A 17,871-nucleotide genomic window follows, 5' to 3' on the forward strand; every position below is an offset into this window, starting at 1 on the left:
TCTTAAGACTCCTTACTGTTCCCCTGTGACTGCTCTCAGGCAGGTGTCCCCACAGAGGGGAAGGTGGAAGCCCGTCCAGGCTGCGGGGGCCCTGCCAGCAAACTGAGAGGCACACGGGGTCAGGCCCAGGGCTCCCTCCCCTGATGCTGAGAAGGGGTCTGTGATGGTGGGGTGCTTGGTCTCCTGAAGGCCGGGAGGTGCACTCAGGTGGACACTGTTCATCCTGGCTGGTGGACACGACCATGCCCCTCCCTTCTGGCCTGCCACCAACTTGAGCGAGTCCCTGCTACTGGAAATTTGGGGAGAGCGTTTCTTCCTCATCTGGAGGGAGACCTGGGTAACACACCCCATCAGTGACCCACCGACACTGAATTCCTTCTGTTCGCGTTTTCACGGCAGGACTCTAAGAACACCAAGAAAAATTGTGTCTCTGAATGCTCGGGGAAGGTCCAACCCCGCTCGGCCCAGACAGTGGGGAGAAACGATCCTCCTCAGGGCTGGACAGCAGGAGCAGTGGCCGGGGCAGGGCAGGTAGGGCAGGGCCACCTGTGCCGGGGACACCGCACCGCTGTGGGAAGCTGAGCGCCGGGTGTCCCAGCAGATGGCTGTTGCCATGGCGGCACCAGACGCTTCTCTTGGGATGGCAGAGTCTGCTCTTGTGCCTTCACAGGGTGGGTCCACCTGGGGCACTGGGGGCATGGGCAGACACGGGCTCCAGCGTGGACCTTGGCACAGCCAGAGAGGCATGTTTTGGGGCATTTACCCTTATTTCCAAGGAGACCAGACTGCCTTTGCCCTACACATTGCTTTGTCCTTCCAGTGTCCATAGGAACCCCAGCTGGTCAGGCACTGGCCAGCCAGTGTGCCTGGGAGCATGGGCCTGTCCCCAGGGCCTCTGCGAGACAGCCCCTGAAGCCTCACCCCAAGGCCTGTCTTTGGGCCATGCCCACCACCTTGTCACTTACTCCGGGGACAGCAGAGCAGGGCTCTCAGGGATAATTCTGTCTTTTTTTACTTTCACAGAGGCAACACAAAATCTCTACAGTGACTTGCAGATCAACCCGGCACAAAGAAAACCGGTCCCCAAAGCCACGCCCAGCTCAAGAATCCCACAGGGAAAATGGCCACCACACCGGAAGCTCCTCATCAGCAGCCAGCGGTCCCCTCCAGGACACGTGGAAGTTACTGGACCTGGGATCCAGCCCCTCTGGCCTCACCTCCCAGGATGACTCTGCGCCAGGTAGGCTGGGGCCAGGGCTCTGGGGTCCCAAACAGGCCAGGCTTGGCCAGTGGCCGCCGACAGAATCCACGGGCAGAGAGACGGTGACACAAGAAAGGAGTTTATTTCAGGGAGACCGTTCCCGGGAAGCCAGTGGACTGGTTTCCAGAAGACCCTCCCAAGTGCAGAAAACACTTCCAGGTTTCTATAAGGACCATGTGGGACAGAGGTCAGTGCGTGCATGCAGGTGGGCAGCAAAGGTCAGGTCAGGCACCGTCGTGGGGTCCGTTACGGGACTCCTACTGGCTCAGAGCTGTCCTTATAGCTTGAGGGGAATTCGGTTCCCATTGGGGACCCTGCGTTCAGGGTCTTGCTGGAGTTCAGAGAGAAGCAGGAAGGAAGAACTTGATCCATGAGGAAGTCCAGCCAGAGGTCAGAACAGAGGTGAGGCGTGCTGTCCCCGGCCGCTGCCTGGCGGGGCTGGGTGACCCCGTCAGGCTGATGTGCAGACAGACACACCGCAGTCTTTCCGCCTGTGCAGGCTTCCGCGCAGAGGCTTGGGGTTGTATCTCCGTGGGCCCGGGTGCAGCACGAGCCACCCACAGGGGTCCCTTCCCAGGGAGCTGGTGCGTCAGTCTGGGAGACACAGGCATTCTCTGTGCTGCCCAGCCTCACGAGCACGACCCTGCCCTTGCCCTTGTCCGCCTGGTCGTCACGGGTGTCCGGGAGAATCCATCTGGAGGGCCTACCTCTGGGGGAGCTGCATGACCCCCCGATGCAGCAAGAAGGGAGGGCAGCCCGTGCGGAGCCCATGCAGGTCGCGCTCTGTTACGTAGATGTGCCAATGATGTGATGTGACCCTTGTCCCTGCTGTGGACATTTTAGGTTATTTCCAATCTTTTGTCGTACACGTCATGTTAAAGTGAATGGCCTTGTACACAAGCTTTCAGCCCGCAGGGCGGGGTGTCGCTCTGTCGGAAAGCAGAAGCATTTCTCGTTCAGGAAGACCATTGTCCAGCTGGGCTCCGGCAGGTCCGCAGCCACCCCACTGGGAGGTGGGCCTTCCCCACTTCACTTCCTCTTCGTCACCTTCAGTTCTCTGCCCCCTTTGTACATGGAGTTTGCTATCTTTGTCTTACTGATTTGTATTAGCTCATCATTTATGACAGAAATTAGGCCTTTTCTGAGACATGAATTACAGATCTCAGCGCATCCCCCCACCCACCCCCCAGGTTCTGATTTGACTTTTTTTTTTTTCGGATTTTATTTATTTATCTGACAGAGAGAGAGACCATAAGCAGGGGAAAGTGGCAGGCAGAGGGAGTCAGAGAAGCCCACTCCCCGCCGAGCAGGGGGCCCGATGCAGGACTCGATCCCAGGACCCTGGGACCATGACCTGAGCCGAAGGCAGACGCTTAACAACTGAGCCACCCAGGCGCCCCTCATTTGACTTTTTTTTGTTTTTTTAAAACATTTTAAAATTTAAATTTAATTAATTAACATATACTTAAATAACATAATACTAACATTATTAGTTTCAAAAGTAGAGGTCAGTGATTCATCCATTGCATATAACACCCAGTGCTCATTACATCACGTGCCCTCCTTAGTGCCTGTCACCCAGTTGCCCCATGCCCCCACCCCCCTCCCCTCTGTAACCTTCAGTTTGTTTCTTAGAGTTAAGAGTCTCTTATGGTTTGTCTCCCTGATTTCATCTTGTTTTATTTTTTCCTTTCTCCCTCTATGATCCTCTGTTTTGTTTCTTAAATTCCACATGTGAGTGAAATCATATGATAATTGTCTTTCTCTAATTGACTTATTTCACTCAGCATAATACCCTCTAGTTCTATCCACATCATTGCAAATGGCAAGATTTCATTTTTTGATGGCTGCATAATATTCCATTGTGTATATATACCACATCTTCTTTACCCATTCATCTGTTATGGACATTTGGGCTCTTTCCATAGTTTGGCTGTTGTGGACATTGCTGCTATAAACACTGGGGTGCAGGTGCCCCTTCGGATCCCTGCATTTGTATCTTTGGGGTAAATACCCAGTAGTGCATTTGCTGGATCGTAGGCTAGCTCTCTTGTTAACGTCTTGAGGAACCTCCACACTGTTTTCCAGAGTGGCTGCACCAGCTTGCATTCCCACCAACAGTGTAGGAGGGTTCCCCTTTCTCCACATCCCCGCCAACATCTGTCGTTCCCTGACTTGTTAATTTGAGCCATCTGACTGGTGTGAGGTGGTATCTCATTGAGGTTTTGATTTGTCTGTTGGCCTTTTGTATATCTTCTTTGGAGAAATGTCTTCTGTCCATTTCTTTTTTTTTTTTAAGTTTTATTAATTTATTTGACAGAGAGAGAGACAGCGAGAGAGGGAACACAAGCAGGGGGAGGGGCAGAGGGAGAAGCAGTCTTCCCGGGAGCAGGGAGCCCGATGCAGGGCTCGATCCCAGGACCCTGGGACCATGATCCGAGCTGAAGGCAGATGCTCAACGACTGAGCCACCCAGGCGCCCCTCTCTGTGAAGAGTTTTATTTTATTTTATTTTATTTTATTTTATTTTATTTTATTTTATTTTATTTTTAAAGATTTTTTATTTTATTTATTTGAGAGAGAGAATGAGATAGAGCATGAGAGGGGGGAGGGTCAGAGGGAGAAGCAGACTCCCCGCCGAGCAGGGAGCCTGACGCGGGACTCGATCCCGGGACTCCAGGATCATGACCTGAGCCGAAGGCAGTCGCTTAACCAACTGAGCCACCCAGGCGCCCTCTGTGAAGAGTTTTAACAAGAAAGGATGCTGTACTTTGTCAAATGCTTTTTCTGCATCTATTGAGAGGATCATATGGTTCTTGTCCTTCCTTTTATTTACATAGTGTATCACATTGATTTGTGGTTGTTGAACCAACCTTGCAGCCCAGGAATAAATCCTGCTTGGTGAATAATCCTTTTAATGTACCATTGGATCCTATTGGCTAGTATTTTGGTGAGAATTTTGGTATCCATGTTCATTAGGGATATTGGTTTGTAATTCTCCTTTTTGGTGGGGTCTTTGTCTGGTTTTAGGATCAAGGTAGTGCTGGCCTCATAGAGTTTGGAAGTTTTCCTTCCATTTCTATTTTTTTAAACAAGTTCAGAAGAATGGGTATTGGGGCGCCTGGGTGGCTCAGTCGTTAAGCATCTGCCTTCGGCTCAGGTCATGGTCCCAGGGTCCTGGGATCGAGCCCCGCATCGGGCTCCCTGCTCAGCAGACAGCCTGCTTCTCCCTCTCCCGCTCCCCCTGCTTGTGTTCCCTCTCTTGCTGTCTCTCTCTCTGTCAAATAAATAAAATCTTAAAAAAAAAAAAAAAAGAAGAAGAAGAATAGGTATTAATTCTTCTTTAAATGTTTGGTAGAATTCCTCTAGGAAGGCATCTGGCCCTGGGATCTTGTTTGTTGGGAGATTTTTGATGACTGCTTCAGTTTCCTTGCTGTTTATGGGTCTGTTCAGGTTTTCTATTTCTTCCTGGGTCAGTTTTGGTAGTTGATACATCTCTAGGAATGCACCCGTTTCTTCCAGACTGTCTAATTTGCTGGCATATAGTTGCTCGTAATATGTTCTTATAATTGTTTATATTTCTTTGGTGTTGGTTGTGATCTCCCCTCTTTCATTCCTGATTTTATTTATTTGGGTCCTTTTTCTTTTCTTTTTGGTAAGTCTGGCCAGAGGTTTATCAATCTTATTAATTCTTTCAAAGAACCAGCTCCTAGTTTCGTTGATCTGTTCTACTGTTCTTTTGGTTTCTATCTCATTGATTTCTCATTTGTTTTTGACTTTGCTTATGGTGGTTTTTGTCACACATGTTTTTAACCTTTATGTAGTTAAATAATTAGTGTCCTTGTTTTTAATCCTTCCTGGGTTTTGTGCCATACTTAGGCCTTTTCCACTCCAAGATTAGAGATGATTCTTCCTTGGTTTCTTCTAATACGGTTGTGGCTCCATGTTTTTATATGCCATGATGCACTTGGAATTTATCACAGTACATGTTATAAAATAGGGACCAAACTTATTTTTTGGTTACCCCCAATGTCCCAGCCACAGTCACTGAGTGACTCACATTCCCTGTTTTCACAGCAGTGCTGACTCTTCTGGGGCGCCTTCCTGTGTGTCTGGGCCCACCTACAATGGCACCCTCGTCTGTGTCCACCCACTGGCGGGGCTGGGATGCTGGAATCCTGACCATGGCTCGGGCCCTGGTAACGGGCTGACCTCAGCTCTCCTTGCCTGCAACGTTCTCCACATCTTCCTGGTCTTTCACGTTTATTGGGTTTTTCCGTGCAATCTTTAGACTCAGCTTTACACCCCTCCCCAAACCGTGCCTCATTTTCCTGGGGCCTCATTCGTGCTTGGCTCCTACTTCCCTGACTTTTGTTTCCCACCTTCCTGCTCCCTCCTGTTTCAGGGCGGCCTCGGTGGGAAGGACAGCACCAACCCCTGTACCCGCTTACCCCTCCTCCCCCCGCCAGAGTCTGGCGGCCCCTGCTCTGCTCACTGTCACTGGGGGCACTTCCCTCTCATGTCTTCGTTTGTATTTTCTCCTTAGCGTGCTTTAAAAATGTTTTATTTTCTCCTGCCTTTCATTGGATAGATCACATTTTTCATCTCTTGCCTGCATTTATTTTTTATATATATATTTTAAAGATTTTATTTATTTATTTGATGGAGAGAGACACAGTGAGAAAGGGAACACAAACAGGGGGCGTGGAGAGGGAGAAGCAGGCTTCCTGCGGAGCAGGGAGCCCGATGCGGGGCTCGATCCCAGGACCCTGGGATCATGACCTGAGCCGAAGGCAGACGCTTAACGACTGAGCCACCCAGGTGACCCCGATACTCTATTTTTAATCTTCTGGTAGTCACTCCCAACTTACTAAGACCTACTTATTTTCATTTTGCTCTAAGCTTGTCGACATCTGTATTTTTCTGCATTTTGCATTGGTATCAATGAGAACACTAGCTGTTGGGGAGGGGTATCTCTTAGACCAAGTAAATTTGACTAAATTCTTTCTTTAAATAAATATTTTATGTATTTATTTGAGAGAGAGAGTGAGAGACAGAGCGCACAAGCAGGGGGAGCAGGAGAGGGAGAAGCAGGCTCCCCGCCGAGCAGGGAGCCCGATGTGGGGCTCGAACCCAGGACCCTGGGATCATGACCTGAGCCAAAGGCGGACGCTTAACCGACTGAGCCACCCAGGTGCCCCAAATTTGACTAAATTCTTTTAGATTTATCCTTATGTACTTTGCAAACCTCTCATAGTAGCCTTTTGGATATATTTTCTTCTTCCAGAATAATTTTAAAAGGGAATTTTTATATGGGAAGCTCTTTGAGGCCTTATATGTGGAGAGTATTTTTATCTCTGCCTCACATCTGAGTCATTCTGATTAAGTTAATAAAACTCTAGCCCCATTGCTCACAGCACATCAGCTAAGTGCTGGATTGACACCCCCTCTGCAAACAGCTAAATAAAACTGCTGAAGAAAATGCCATAGTCAGGGCGCCCGGCCGGCTCCATCAGTGTAGCGTGTGACTTTTGGTCTCAGGGTCATGAGTTCAAGCCCCATGTTGGGTGTAAACAAATAAATAAACAAAATAAATAAGTAAAGCAGAGCATGCTTTAAAAAAAAAAAATTGCCACAGTCATGCTAGAAGGCTTCCATATGTGGCAAGAAGGTGAAGAATTCTTAAAAGCCAAAGAGCCCATGAAGGAGGAGCCCTGCCTACAGGCTGATCACCACTATCAGCTTTGACCCCAAGGCCTTTGGCAAACTGGATGAACTTGACATTGAGTGTCACAGCCTCACGGTGTCCAGAAAGCAAGTGACAAAACTCAGGGCCCACCCATGGTAGGGGTGTGATGGGTGGTCCTGCCCAGAAAGCAGGGACTGGGAAGGGTCCCACTCACCCACAGTGGGAAGGTGAGCCAGAAACAGCTCCGTGCCCCACCTGTCCAGTGCCCCCACTGAGGACAGGGCCCTCGCACGGAGTGCTGGCAGGAGGGGCCGTCCTTTATAACTTGTCACCATACACCGCTCTCATGTGGGTCAGTCCCAGTTACAACGCCTGTGTGGCCTGAGCACTTTAGTTCTCAGGCTTGTGAGCCGGTGGGACCCCCAAGGACTGGGCAGCAGTGGAGACAGACTGCCTTGGGGGGGGTCCACTTTGTCCCAGGCCATGAACATCCCCACAAGTCAGACTCCAGCTGAGAAGGGGATCCTGCACACGGGGGGCAAGGCGCCGGGCATGAGGCCAGCAGAAGACAGACCTTCCATAAACCTGGAAGATGCAAGGTATGAATGGCTGAAGTTCCTAGGTTCAAAGAAATAAGAGACTTGCAAGAAAACACAAGAAACAAAGAACTATAGAGAACGACGAAGCAAACCTAAGGAAAGAACAAACAGAACTTTAAGAAAAGAGGAATATCATCATCCAAATTCAAAGTGGTGGACGGGCAGGAGCCGGGGAGGGTGACGTGAGCAGGCGTGACGTGATGCTGCTCAGAGCCTCAGGCAGAGGTGCCCCGGGAAGACCCGCTGGAGCATCCCCCGGCCCTCGTCCTCCACCCGGGAAGCCTCACAGACCCCAGTCCGAGTAACTACAAGGACGTGCACCCCCCGGGCGGCCCTAACAGGACTCGGGAGCACCGGACGTAGCGGGGTGACACGGAGGGCTGCCGCCTGCGAAGAGCTGAGGCCTGACGGATGGCTGACTTCTCATCAGCAACAACGGGGGACCTGCACGTGCTGTCAGCCCAGAACCCCACACCCAGGGACATGTTTTTGACCAACCAGGGCAAAACAAAGACTTTACAGACAATAAGAGCTTCGCAACTTTGCCACCACCTGTCTCTCATTTAAAAAAAAAAAATCCAAAGTAGGAGTTGGCAAACTTTTCTGTAAAGGGCCACAGACGATATGTAAATGCGGGGTTTGGCTGCCTGCTAATAAAACTTTATTTAGAAAAACAGGTGGTAGCAATGTTGTTTAGGCTGAGTACAGAGGTGTTTGTTTTATTCTTTTTTTTTTTTTTAAGTAATCCCACCACCCAGCTTGGGGCTCAAACTCACGATCTGGCGATGAAGACTTGCGCGCTCCACCAGCGGAGCCAGCCCGGTGCCCTACTGTTTGTTTTATTCTTCAAGTTATTTTATTTTTATTCTTTAAACTACACATGTACATATGCTTGATGAAATTTAGGAATCTTTTGTAATGGAAAGTCTTAAAGAGGAGGAGAGTGGTGACCTGGGGGTGTCAGGTGAGGTCAGGACAGGAAAGTGCCTCTGCCGTTCGTGAGGTGGAGGTCACCGTGGGGCTACGGGTGGTCTGCGTGGACTGGTGGCGTGGTCATGCCGGTCTTCCTGCGGGGGGTGGCTGGAGGACACGTTATTCCGGAAGCCGTGCTCTGCAAGGCAGCAGTTCCAAGAGGCCCACACTGGAGGGAGCCCGTCTGTGTGCAGGTGACAGAGGCGGGTGGCACACAATAGGTGGGGGGGGGGGGCAGACTCAGGAGAGGAGGGCCGGAGGCCATGCAGGGCTGGGCTTTGACAGGACGGAGGCAGGGAGGTGGATGGGTGGCCAGAACTGTGAGCTCAGCTGACAGGGGCGCCGGCCACAGCTCCGTGGGGGCCGGCAGAAGACACAAGGCCCCAGAGTCAGGTGGGAGGCACAGGAGGCAGCTGCAGGTCCCCTGTCCTCCCCTCCCCCCACCCCCGGCAAGCCCCAGGCCCATCTGCCCTTTGCACCTGAGGGACAGGCCATATCCTTCATCCGAGGCCGGCTACACAGACACCAGCAGGAGAGTCCAGAACAGGAGCTGTCCCTGCTCTGACAGCAGAGATGCAAGTGACCACTGGAGAGCTGTCCTGGAACAGGTCCCACGGTGGGAAGCAGGCTCTGGTCAGATTCCCTTTCTTGCCTGAGATTAAGCATGACACAGAGCCACGGCTCCGAGGGGAAGCCGTGGGAGGCTTGCAGAACCCAGTTGTGAACGGCTGTTGGACGAGTCGGGAAGCAGGTAGAAGGGGATGGCCAGGCAGCGCCAGGCCCGTGGCAAGCAGGGCGGCCAGCTGGCTGCTGCGGGCGTCAGCCGAGACCCTCCTGCGTGGGGAAGAGCACAGCACCCCCAGCAGCCTGACATGCTTGTGCACAGGTCACAGGACAGACTCATGGAAGTGGCTAGAAACACCTTATCCCATCATGGTGCCCCCCCAGAAACTTACATGTGCTCAGTGGAGCCAGGAGGGGACAGCCAAGGTGGTGGGCATTTGATGACGTTCCCGACGTGCAGTGTGCCTGCCCAGCTGCAGGACCGACACACTGACCAACACAGAGGAGTCCCTCGACTTGCACATCAAGTCCAGAGGCACATGAGCGTGGGGCTGGCTCCTCTGGGATTCTCGCTCCTCCTAAATGGTCCGAAAGGGCTGCGGCAGCTCCGAGCATCACGTGGGAAGAAGGCATGTTTCTCTTTCTCTTCATTGCAAATGGAAGTGTTTCTCCAGAGCTCCTGACAGACCCCTCTTCCACCTCATCAGGGCTTGTCTCTGACCTGAGGACAGCCGCCAGGAACTGTGTTGGGGTCCTCAGCAGGAAAGCTGGGAAAGGTCGGGGAGGGGAGGTGGGCCTTCAGCAGGGTCTGTGCAGGGGAGGGTGGCCAGACACCAGCTGGGGTGGGGTCGCCATGCCCTTTGTGAGCAGTGTTTTGTGATTAAAAAGTAAGAAAGATAATTTCAGTTGTAGGCTTTTGTTTGCCTTTGAAAAACTGAGGTGGGAGGAAAAGGTTGAAATTAATGCAATTTAGATGGGGTTTTTTTTTTAAGATTTTATTTATTTATTTGACAGAGAGACAGCGAGAGAGGGAACACAAGCAGGGGGAGTGGGGGAGGGAGAAGCAGGCTTCCCGCGGAGCAGGGAGCCCGATGCGGGGCTCGATCCCAGGACCCTGGGATCATGACCTGAGCCAAAGGCAGACGCTTAACCGACTGAGCCACCCAGGCGCCCCATAATTTAGATATTTTAATTATCTACAAAACTTCTTTATGCCCCCTTGTATCCTGAGTATTTATGCATAATTGAGTTACCTATATATGATTCTCTACTTTGTGTAAGAACACTTTTTAAGACCTCACTAATTTCTTCAAAGACACTCTTAGGCAGACAGGAACTCTGCTTCAGATGTGAATGTGTGATCCTAAGCATTTATGATCAAGTACAACGTGGGGAATCGGTCCCCAGACAAACAGTCTGGAGGCTCCGTTCTAGAAACTGGGATGAAGTGTCTTCTGCATTTGCCCATTTTCAAATGTGTATTGTGAGTAGCGATCATGAACAGTCAAAAATGGTAAATAGTTTAACTGTGTGACATCTGCATTTAAACGTGAAGAATTACATTTATTACACGGTTTCTCAAGATGGCACACGGTTCTTATACTGAGAGGACACACACCCCTTGGTTTTGAGATGGGACCAGAGCCGCCCCCATCCTGCCCCTAGCAGGCCTGGCCAGTCCCTGCTGCACCCCCATCTGAGGCCAGGGCCTGAGCCTGACCCCCTGGGCCTGGACAGTTGCCTGGGGTCCGGATCACCTGGTTGTACCCAGGGCCTCAGGGTCACCACAGCCCCCTTCTCCATCCAGTCCAAAGGGTAAGGCCCCTCCACTCCCAGCCGCCTTCCGCCCAAGCCCCACCCCTGACAACCCCCACCCCTGCCTGCTCCATCCTGACCCTACCCCTCTCTCCTCTTTCCCGGCTGCAGTGCCTAGGGGCTACGACCTTGGCTCCACCCCCCCCCACCGCCCCAGGCCCATGCAGCCCAGCCCCCTCCAGCCTCTGCAGACACCTCCCCCCCACCTTCCCTTCCAAGCACCTGCCTCCACCCCAAGCCCTGCTAGCTGCATCTTCCAGATGACTTCCTTCCCCTCTTAGCACTAGCCCCCATCCTGGGACAAAGTGGGGCTGGGGTGGGGGCATCCTCCTTGATCCTTGACCCCCCCCTGGTCAGCACAAGCAGGTACACAATAGTGCCCAATCCAGTTGAGCAGGGAGATAACTGGAAAGAATGGAGCCCAGGGAGGCCCTGAGTCTGCAGCCCAGGGATCTGGATTCCCGGGAAAAGCATGTGATTAGAGCAAGTACCAAGCATTGTTGAAAAGTAGATTTTTAACAGTTGACTTTTCCTGGAAGGAAGTATTACATATTGTAAAGCTGTTTTCTCCATATTTAAGGAGTCAGTTACTGTAATTCTAATGGAAATATGGACAGTTTCCCTTGAAGCTAAATGAATATGTTTTCTTTCTTTCTTTCTTTCTTTTTAAGATTTTATTTATTTGACACAGAGAGAGACACAGCAAAAGAGGAAACCCAAGCAGGGGAGTGGGAGAGGGAGAAGCAGGCCTCCCACGGAGCAGGGAGCCCAACGCGGGGCTCGATCCCAGGACCCTGGGACCATGACCCGAGCCGAAGGCAGACGCCCAACGACTGAGCCCCTCAGGCGCCCCTAAATGAGTGTGTTTTCAAGGGGGAAGAGGACTTACATAGCCAGACCCAGCCTTTCGAGATGCAAGCGCATCGCTAATGAGATGCCAGAGCAGAAGGGACCACCCTCCATCAGCAGTGCCAGCCGCACACTTTTTAATTCCCAAAATGCATCCCAGGCAGAGTTAAATGACTTAAAATCAAACCTAAAAATATACAGAATTGGAACTGAGGATTTACAAATGACTAGAAAGCTAACCTGAGATGTTATCACAAATTTCTAAGATAATTCTTTTTTAACTTCACAATCCAACTGGAAAGATTTTCTTAAGCAAGGTGACAAAGGTCACCTATGAATAACTCATCCAGGTTGATCAGGACAGGGACACTCAGCTGGAGCAGCACCAGAGAACACAGGTGTCAGGCCGCGCTGGCAACTCAGCACCTGCCTTGGGAAGCCTGAGCCAGCCCGGAGGGCGGGGCCGGGGCGCTGGGACTCGTGGAAGGCGGAGTGTTGGTGTGTCCGTTCGAGTAGTCAGCCTCCCCAGTGTCCCTGCCGCGTGTGTGGACGCTCAGGGTGCAGAACGCCCACTGGAGCAAAGGGGGCTCCAGACCTCGGCTAGTTACGGCCAACACCTCCTTTTCTTTTTTAATTTTTTTATTGTTATGTTAATCACCATACATTACATCATTAGTTTTTGGTGTAGTGTTCCATGATTCATTGTTTGTGCATAACACCCCGTGCTCCACGCAGAACGTGCCCTCTTTAATACCCATCACCAGGCTAACCCATCCCCCCACCCCCTCCCCTCTAGAACCCTCAGTTGGTTTCTCAGAGTCCATCGTCTCTCACGGTTCGTCTCCCCCTCCGACTTACTCCCCTTCATGCTTCCCCTCCTGCGATCTTCTTCTTTTTCTTTTTTCTTAACATATGTTGCGTTATTTGTTTCAGAAGTACAGATCTGTGATTCAACAGTCTTGCACAATTCACAGCGCTCACCGTAGCACATACCCTCCCCAATGTCCATCACCCAGCCGCCCCATCCCTCCCACCCCCCACCACTCCTGTAACACTCAGTTTGTTTCCTGAGATTAAGAATTCCTCATATCAGTGAGGTCATGTGATTCATGTCTTTCTCTGATTGACTTATTTCACTCAGCATAACACCCTCCAGTTCCATCCACGTCGTTGCAAATGGCAAGATCTCATTCCTTTTGATGGCTGCATAATATTCCATTGTGTATATAGACCACTTCTTCTTTATCCATTCATCTGTCGATGGACATCTTTGGCCAACACCTCCTTATGGCTAAGAAATTTAAATGGTGCATAGGGTTTTCTGTGAGAAGTTAGTCCCCCCTCCCCCTTCCCTCCCTACCACTCCCCCGCCCGCCTCCAGTTCCATCTCTGTCCCCCAGACCACAACTGTCCAGTCCCCTGCTCCTCTCCAGGCGTGCCCTGCTCTCTGTGGCCACAGAAGCAAATATTTTAAAATGTGTGTGCCTCCCCTTTTCCTTTTAGTTGTATGTACCAGGAGGCAGCTTGTGTTTTAAATCCCCACCAGCTCTCTTTATATCGGTGTGGCCAAACAGAGCTAACACCTTCCAGTAGTTCAGTGATCCACTGCGTGAGTATGTGCTTTAACCGCTTTGTATCCGTGGACGTTTAAATGGCCTGTGGTCTTAGCTCCTAAGTGCTGCAGGGTATGTGCAAGGCTGTGGGAGTCTGTTGTCAGAATATCTCGAATTAGAATCACTGGGTCAAAGGTATGAGTGAGTGGTTTGAGTTCTGCGAGCTATTTCCAAATCGCCCTCAAAAAGTTGGCCCAATTTGTGTTCATGGTTGCAGGGTGTAAGAGTGTCTTTCCTAACTCCCATACTGGTGGATTTTTTTTTTTAAGATTTTATTTATTTGAGAGAGAGATAAAGAATCTCAGGCAGACTGCACTGAGCGCAGAGCCCGATGCGGGACTCAACCCTGAGATCATGACCTGAGCCAAAACCAAGAGTCAGCGGCTTAACCGACTGCACCACCCAGGCGCTCCCAGTACTGCTGGATTTTTATCAAGCGTTTTCTTTTTTTGCCAATGTGATGATGAAAAATATATTTCATTATTGGTTTTAATTTGCTGTTCTTAAACTATGGGTGAGGCTGGCCATCTTCCAAGTGCTTTGCATGTCGTTAGGTTTTGCCCCGTTTTTAAAGGTGACTGCGAAAGCTCGCAGAGTAAGAAAATGCATGTTTGTTGTGCTTTGTAAAAATCAGAACACAGAAGGACAGAAAAGTGTGCTGTAGGAGGGGACTCTGCCCCTGCTCAGGAAGCAGGCAGTGCGGGGGCGGGGGGCGGGCTGCAGATCTGTTTTTACAAATGAGTGTTACCTGAATGGGGTGAGCTGTCTCTGCTTCACCCCCTCCAGGAGTAAGCCAATCTGCAGGACCACTGCTGTCCCATTTTCAAGTGAGGAAGCTGAGGCGCAGGACACTGAGTGCCCACCCAAGGCCAGGTAGCCTCTAGCCAGAGGGCCCAAGGGCCAGTCCTCCCTGCGCTGCACTGCTGGAGTTCCACAGGGGACAGGCCTGGCCTGAACGGGGCGTGCAGCTGGGGGAAGGGCCGAGGCTGTCCCAGAGGTCACACGGATAATGGCCCGCAGCACCTGAGGAATGTAGCTGTGGGGTCACCCTCCTCCAGAGACGGAGGCGGGCTCTGCCCCGAAGGCCCCACCCACTCAGGGCCCGTCCTGTTCTGAGCGGCTCGGTGGCACCTTGGGTGCTGGTGGATGGAGCTCCCCTGGTGTCTCCCACGGGGTCTGAGAAGGTCCCACGGTGCAACTGCTCCCCAGAGAGAGGACCCGACTCTCAGCCTCCTTCCCTTGCTGCCCCCAAGGGGGTCCCCCAGGGGGATCAAAATGAGGAGGGATAAAGGGCTCCAACTTTTAAAGGGTACAATGTGGGTGGGGTTTTTTTTTCTTTAAATTATTGTTCTTTTGAAAATTACATTAGTGTTTCCCGAAATTAAATGTTTTTCTCTTTAAAAAGGGTTGCATAAAATGTTAAAAGGGTATGCCTGATGCTGTCAACTGGCTACTAATCCAAAATTAATTTTAAATCCTGTGTCGTAAGAATATTTCCATACAGATCTCTCTACAGAGATGACACCTAAATCAGATAACCACATTGCCAGGCTGTTCTTAATCAATGATCCAGATAAAAACAAAACCAGCTACCTCGTGTTCATGGCCCAAACGTTTCTGGAGCCTCTGCCAGCGCCACGGAGAACTGGCGTGCGCCTCTCTGCAGTGGGTCCCTTTCTCAGCAGCTCTTGGAGCTCGGAGGCCGGGGCTCTGCGTTCCGATGAAGAGACCTGGGCCCAGAGATGCTAGGTTGCTCCCCTAAGGTCTCACAGCTCCCAGTCAGCAGATTAGGATCAGAGTCCAAGCCATTGTACTCCGGACCTTGAGCCCACTGGCTGAGAAGAATCCCAGACACAGTGCCCATGGGCACCAGGCCCCAGATGGCAGCGTGAAGACCTCCAGGGGCTGTGCTAACCACCAGGCAGTACTCTGTGTGGGGATGCTGATGGCCTGGCAGGCTGGCTCCTTCTAGCAGATGATGCCATCCTACAGTTGCTCCTCAATGGCAGATGGTCCAACGAGCCAGATCTTCCCATTTTTCAAGAGAAGCTGGAAATCTTGTTTTTTATATAGAATGTTTTCATTTTAGAATATTGGCAAATAATTAAAAAATCAAAACAAAATGTGGGCCGAATTACAGCTCAGTTTGTGAGCTACACACTTCTGTGAGCCAGACTCAGCCATGCCTAGTGATGTGTGGCCCTTCAGCTAGGAACTGTGTCCATGATTTTACATGGTTGAGAAAAAGACAGAGAAAATGCTACAGTGACCTGGATCGGCTAGCCAGGTGGGCTCCAGAGAGAAGTCCAGCCTCTGGCAAAGCTCCTCCCCAGACTCGGAATCTGGTGACTGCTGGTAAAACTGGGCTTCTCTTCACTGGAGAGTCACCGTAGGTTCCTGCATGTTATTGCAGGGCAAACACACCAGACCCTCCTGGGCTTGTCCTTGCGTCCGTCCTGCAGTGTGTCACCTGCCTCTGAGTGGGGCTGAGTGGGACCCCAGGACACGCTGCCCTGTCTGTCCCCCTCTTGGCGTCTCGTGCTCTTGAGTGGAGGCTGTCCCGTGCCTTCCCTGGAAGGGTGCATGGACTCAGGAGCAGTGTTTTGGACCTTCCTCTGAAATCAGATTGGTTCAGGTGTGGCTCTGCCAGCCCAGCCCCGGTCTGAAGTCATAAAAACATACTGGAAACATGGGACCTTAGTTACCTCGTCTGTATGCTCCCAAGACCAAGAATAATTGCGTGGAGCGCTGGGTGTTATGCACAAACAATGAATCATGGAACAGTACATCAAAAACGAATGATGTAATGTAAGGTGATTAACATAACATAATAACAAAATAAGTAAATAAATAAAAGAAGAAGAATGTTACCACCTGGCTTCCCCACAGTTGCTTTTGTGTTTCTTGTGAAACCCAGGGTTTGAGCACCGGAGGACAGGCTGATGGCCCGGCACTGTGTTTGAGTGAGGGCTACTTGTGATATGGATTTGGGATAAGGAGGAAAAGGTTAGAATCACACAGCAGAGGCGACCTCAGAGAAAGTCTTGTGATTCCATTGTAAACTCACCTGGAACAATACATTCTGTTCTTCCCATGTGGTCCTCACACCTGTGCACTAACCAGGGAGCTCCCCTTGGGTCTGAGAACCTTACTAGAATGTGAGCATCAGTGAGACAGACAGGCCTCGGAGAGCCTTGTGAGACCCGGCGCAGAGACCAGCAGCCTAGGCCGCAGGGAAGGAGGCCAGCTAGAGCCAGGGAGGGCTGTCCTCTGCACCAGAAACTTGTCGTGTTGCAATCCCCAGGCAGGGCTCATTGGCTGGGCTCTGGGACCCCAAGCTACTAGCAGGGTGGAGTGCCTCCCACTGGAGGGCTCGGCACTCATTCTCACTGGCCACTGCCACAGAGAGGCCTCGCGAGGCACATGGGGGCGGGAGTTGTCCACGAGAGCCGGGAAGCTCCTTCAGCACTGTGACTGTTAGGGTGGAGGACGCCAGGGGGCAGGGGGTCTTGCCCTCTTGTTGCTCAGCACCTCTACCCTCTTGGTTTTGCCTGTCACCACTCTCAGACGGGACTGAACGCGAGTGCCTAGCACACCCGTGAAATTGTTGTGGGTTGGTGTGTGCTGCCTCTCAGCACCGTTGTAATCACAGCTAAAGAAATCCCAGAACCAGTGTTCTGTCAGAGGAGGGAGCCGTGCTGTGTCCTGAACTGGGTGAGCAACACCAGCTTCCTGCCTGTGCTAATCATTACAGCCGACACTCTAAGAAGTGCAGAGTGTCCTGTAACCTTTTTGAAAAGCAGTGGTGAAGTAGGTCTCTGTTAGCTCTCCTCTTGAAGGCACGGTGATGAAACAATTATGCCACTTTGGGGAAAAGTTTATATAGAAGGAACTTCCACACCAAAGTAAATACTTGAAGAAATAGCCAAACCGGCTTACTCTTCAGTGGTAAGTATTCTGGGGCCACAGCATGGCTCGTGCTCACTTCCGCTTCTGGCGAGGCTGTTTTATGGACTAGACTTTCATGTCCCTCCGTAAACCACTAGAAAGTCGGACAGAGTATATGAAGCCACTGGTCGATAGCACAGGACCGTGGTCCTTGAAAAAAGGAAAACAAATGAGGTGAGTTCCAGGATCCCCCCCAGCTTTCTGCCTGAAGGCAATTTCTGGGCTGCAGGCATAGGGAGGGGGAGGCCAGACAGAACTCAGCAGCCTTACAGAGTTGGGAAAATGGGAACTGGAGTTCGGGAAGGCAGAAGGGGCTGGCAGTTGCAGGACAGAGTCCAGAAAGGAGAGCACACAGAAGAGAGCTCCAGAAACCTGCGGGGGCGTTTTTTGAGTCCTCGCTGCGCACTAGCCCAGAGACGTACCGCCCGAAGCTCCACAGCCCCAGGCAGAGGAGAGGCGGGCAGCTTGTAAGCTGAACCATGTCCAGAGCCTCCAGAGAGCAGGGAGGTACTCAGTCAGAGCGATGGGTCCCCATTACGGCCTCCCTCCCAGAGAAGTCAGC

General features: G+C 51.5%; 1 protein-coding gene across 17 annotated transcripts in view; it reads left to right on the forward strand.

The window, feature by feature from the left end:
- The window catches only part of CCDC57 (coiled-coil domain containing 57), a 99,151-nt gene that overhangs the window by 69,282 nt on the left and 11,998 nt on the right, over positions 1–17,871 (forward strand). For 3 of the 17 annotated variants that reach the window (XM_028112340.2, XM_028112341.2, XM_028112356.2), the window contains 3 exons: positions 400–531; positions 1,024–1,240; positions 14,851–16,231. In XM_028112340.2, coding sequence (XP_027968141.1) covers positions 400–531; positions 1,024–1,240; positions 14,851–15,110 — 609 coding nt within the window. In that variant the 3' untranslated portion in view covers positions 15,111–16,231. Of the gene's footprint in view, positions 1–399; positions 532–1,023; positions 1,241–5,337; positions 8,225–8,290; positions 8,740–11,570; positions 12,244–14,850; positions 16,232–17,871 lie in introns of those variants that run through there. The other 14 variants (XM_028112342.2, XM_028112347.2, XM_028112349.2 and 11 more) reach the window with 12 other exon arrangements.

This window comes from Eumetopias jubatus, unplaced genomic scaffold (genome assembly GCF_037043125.1).
Source record: "Eumetopias jubatus isolate StellerSeaLion01/CBP00866 unplaced genomic scaffold, mEumJub1_p1.0 scaffold_10, whole genome shotgun sequence".
Taxonomy (NCBI): Eukaryota; Metazoa; Chordata; class Mammalia; order Carnivora; family Otariidae; genus Eumetopias; species Eumetopias jubatus.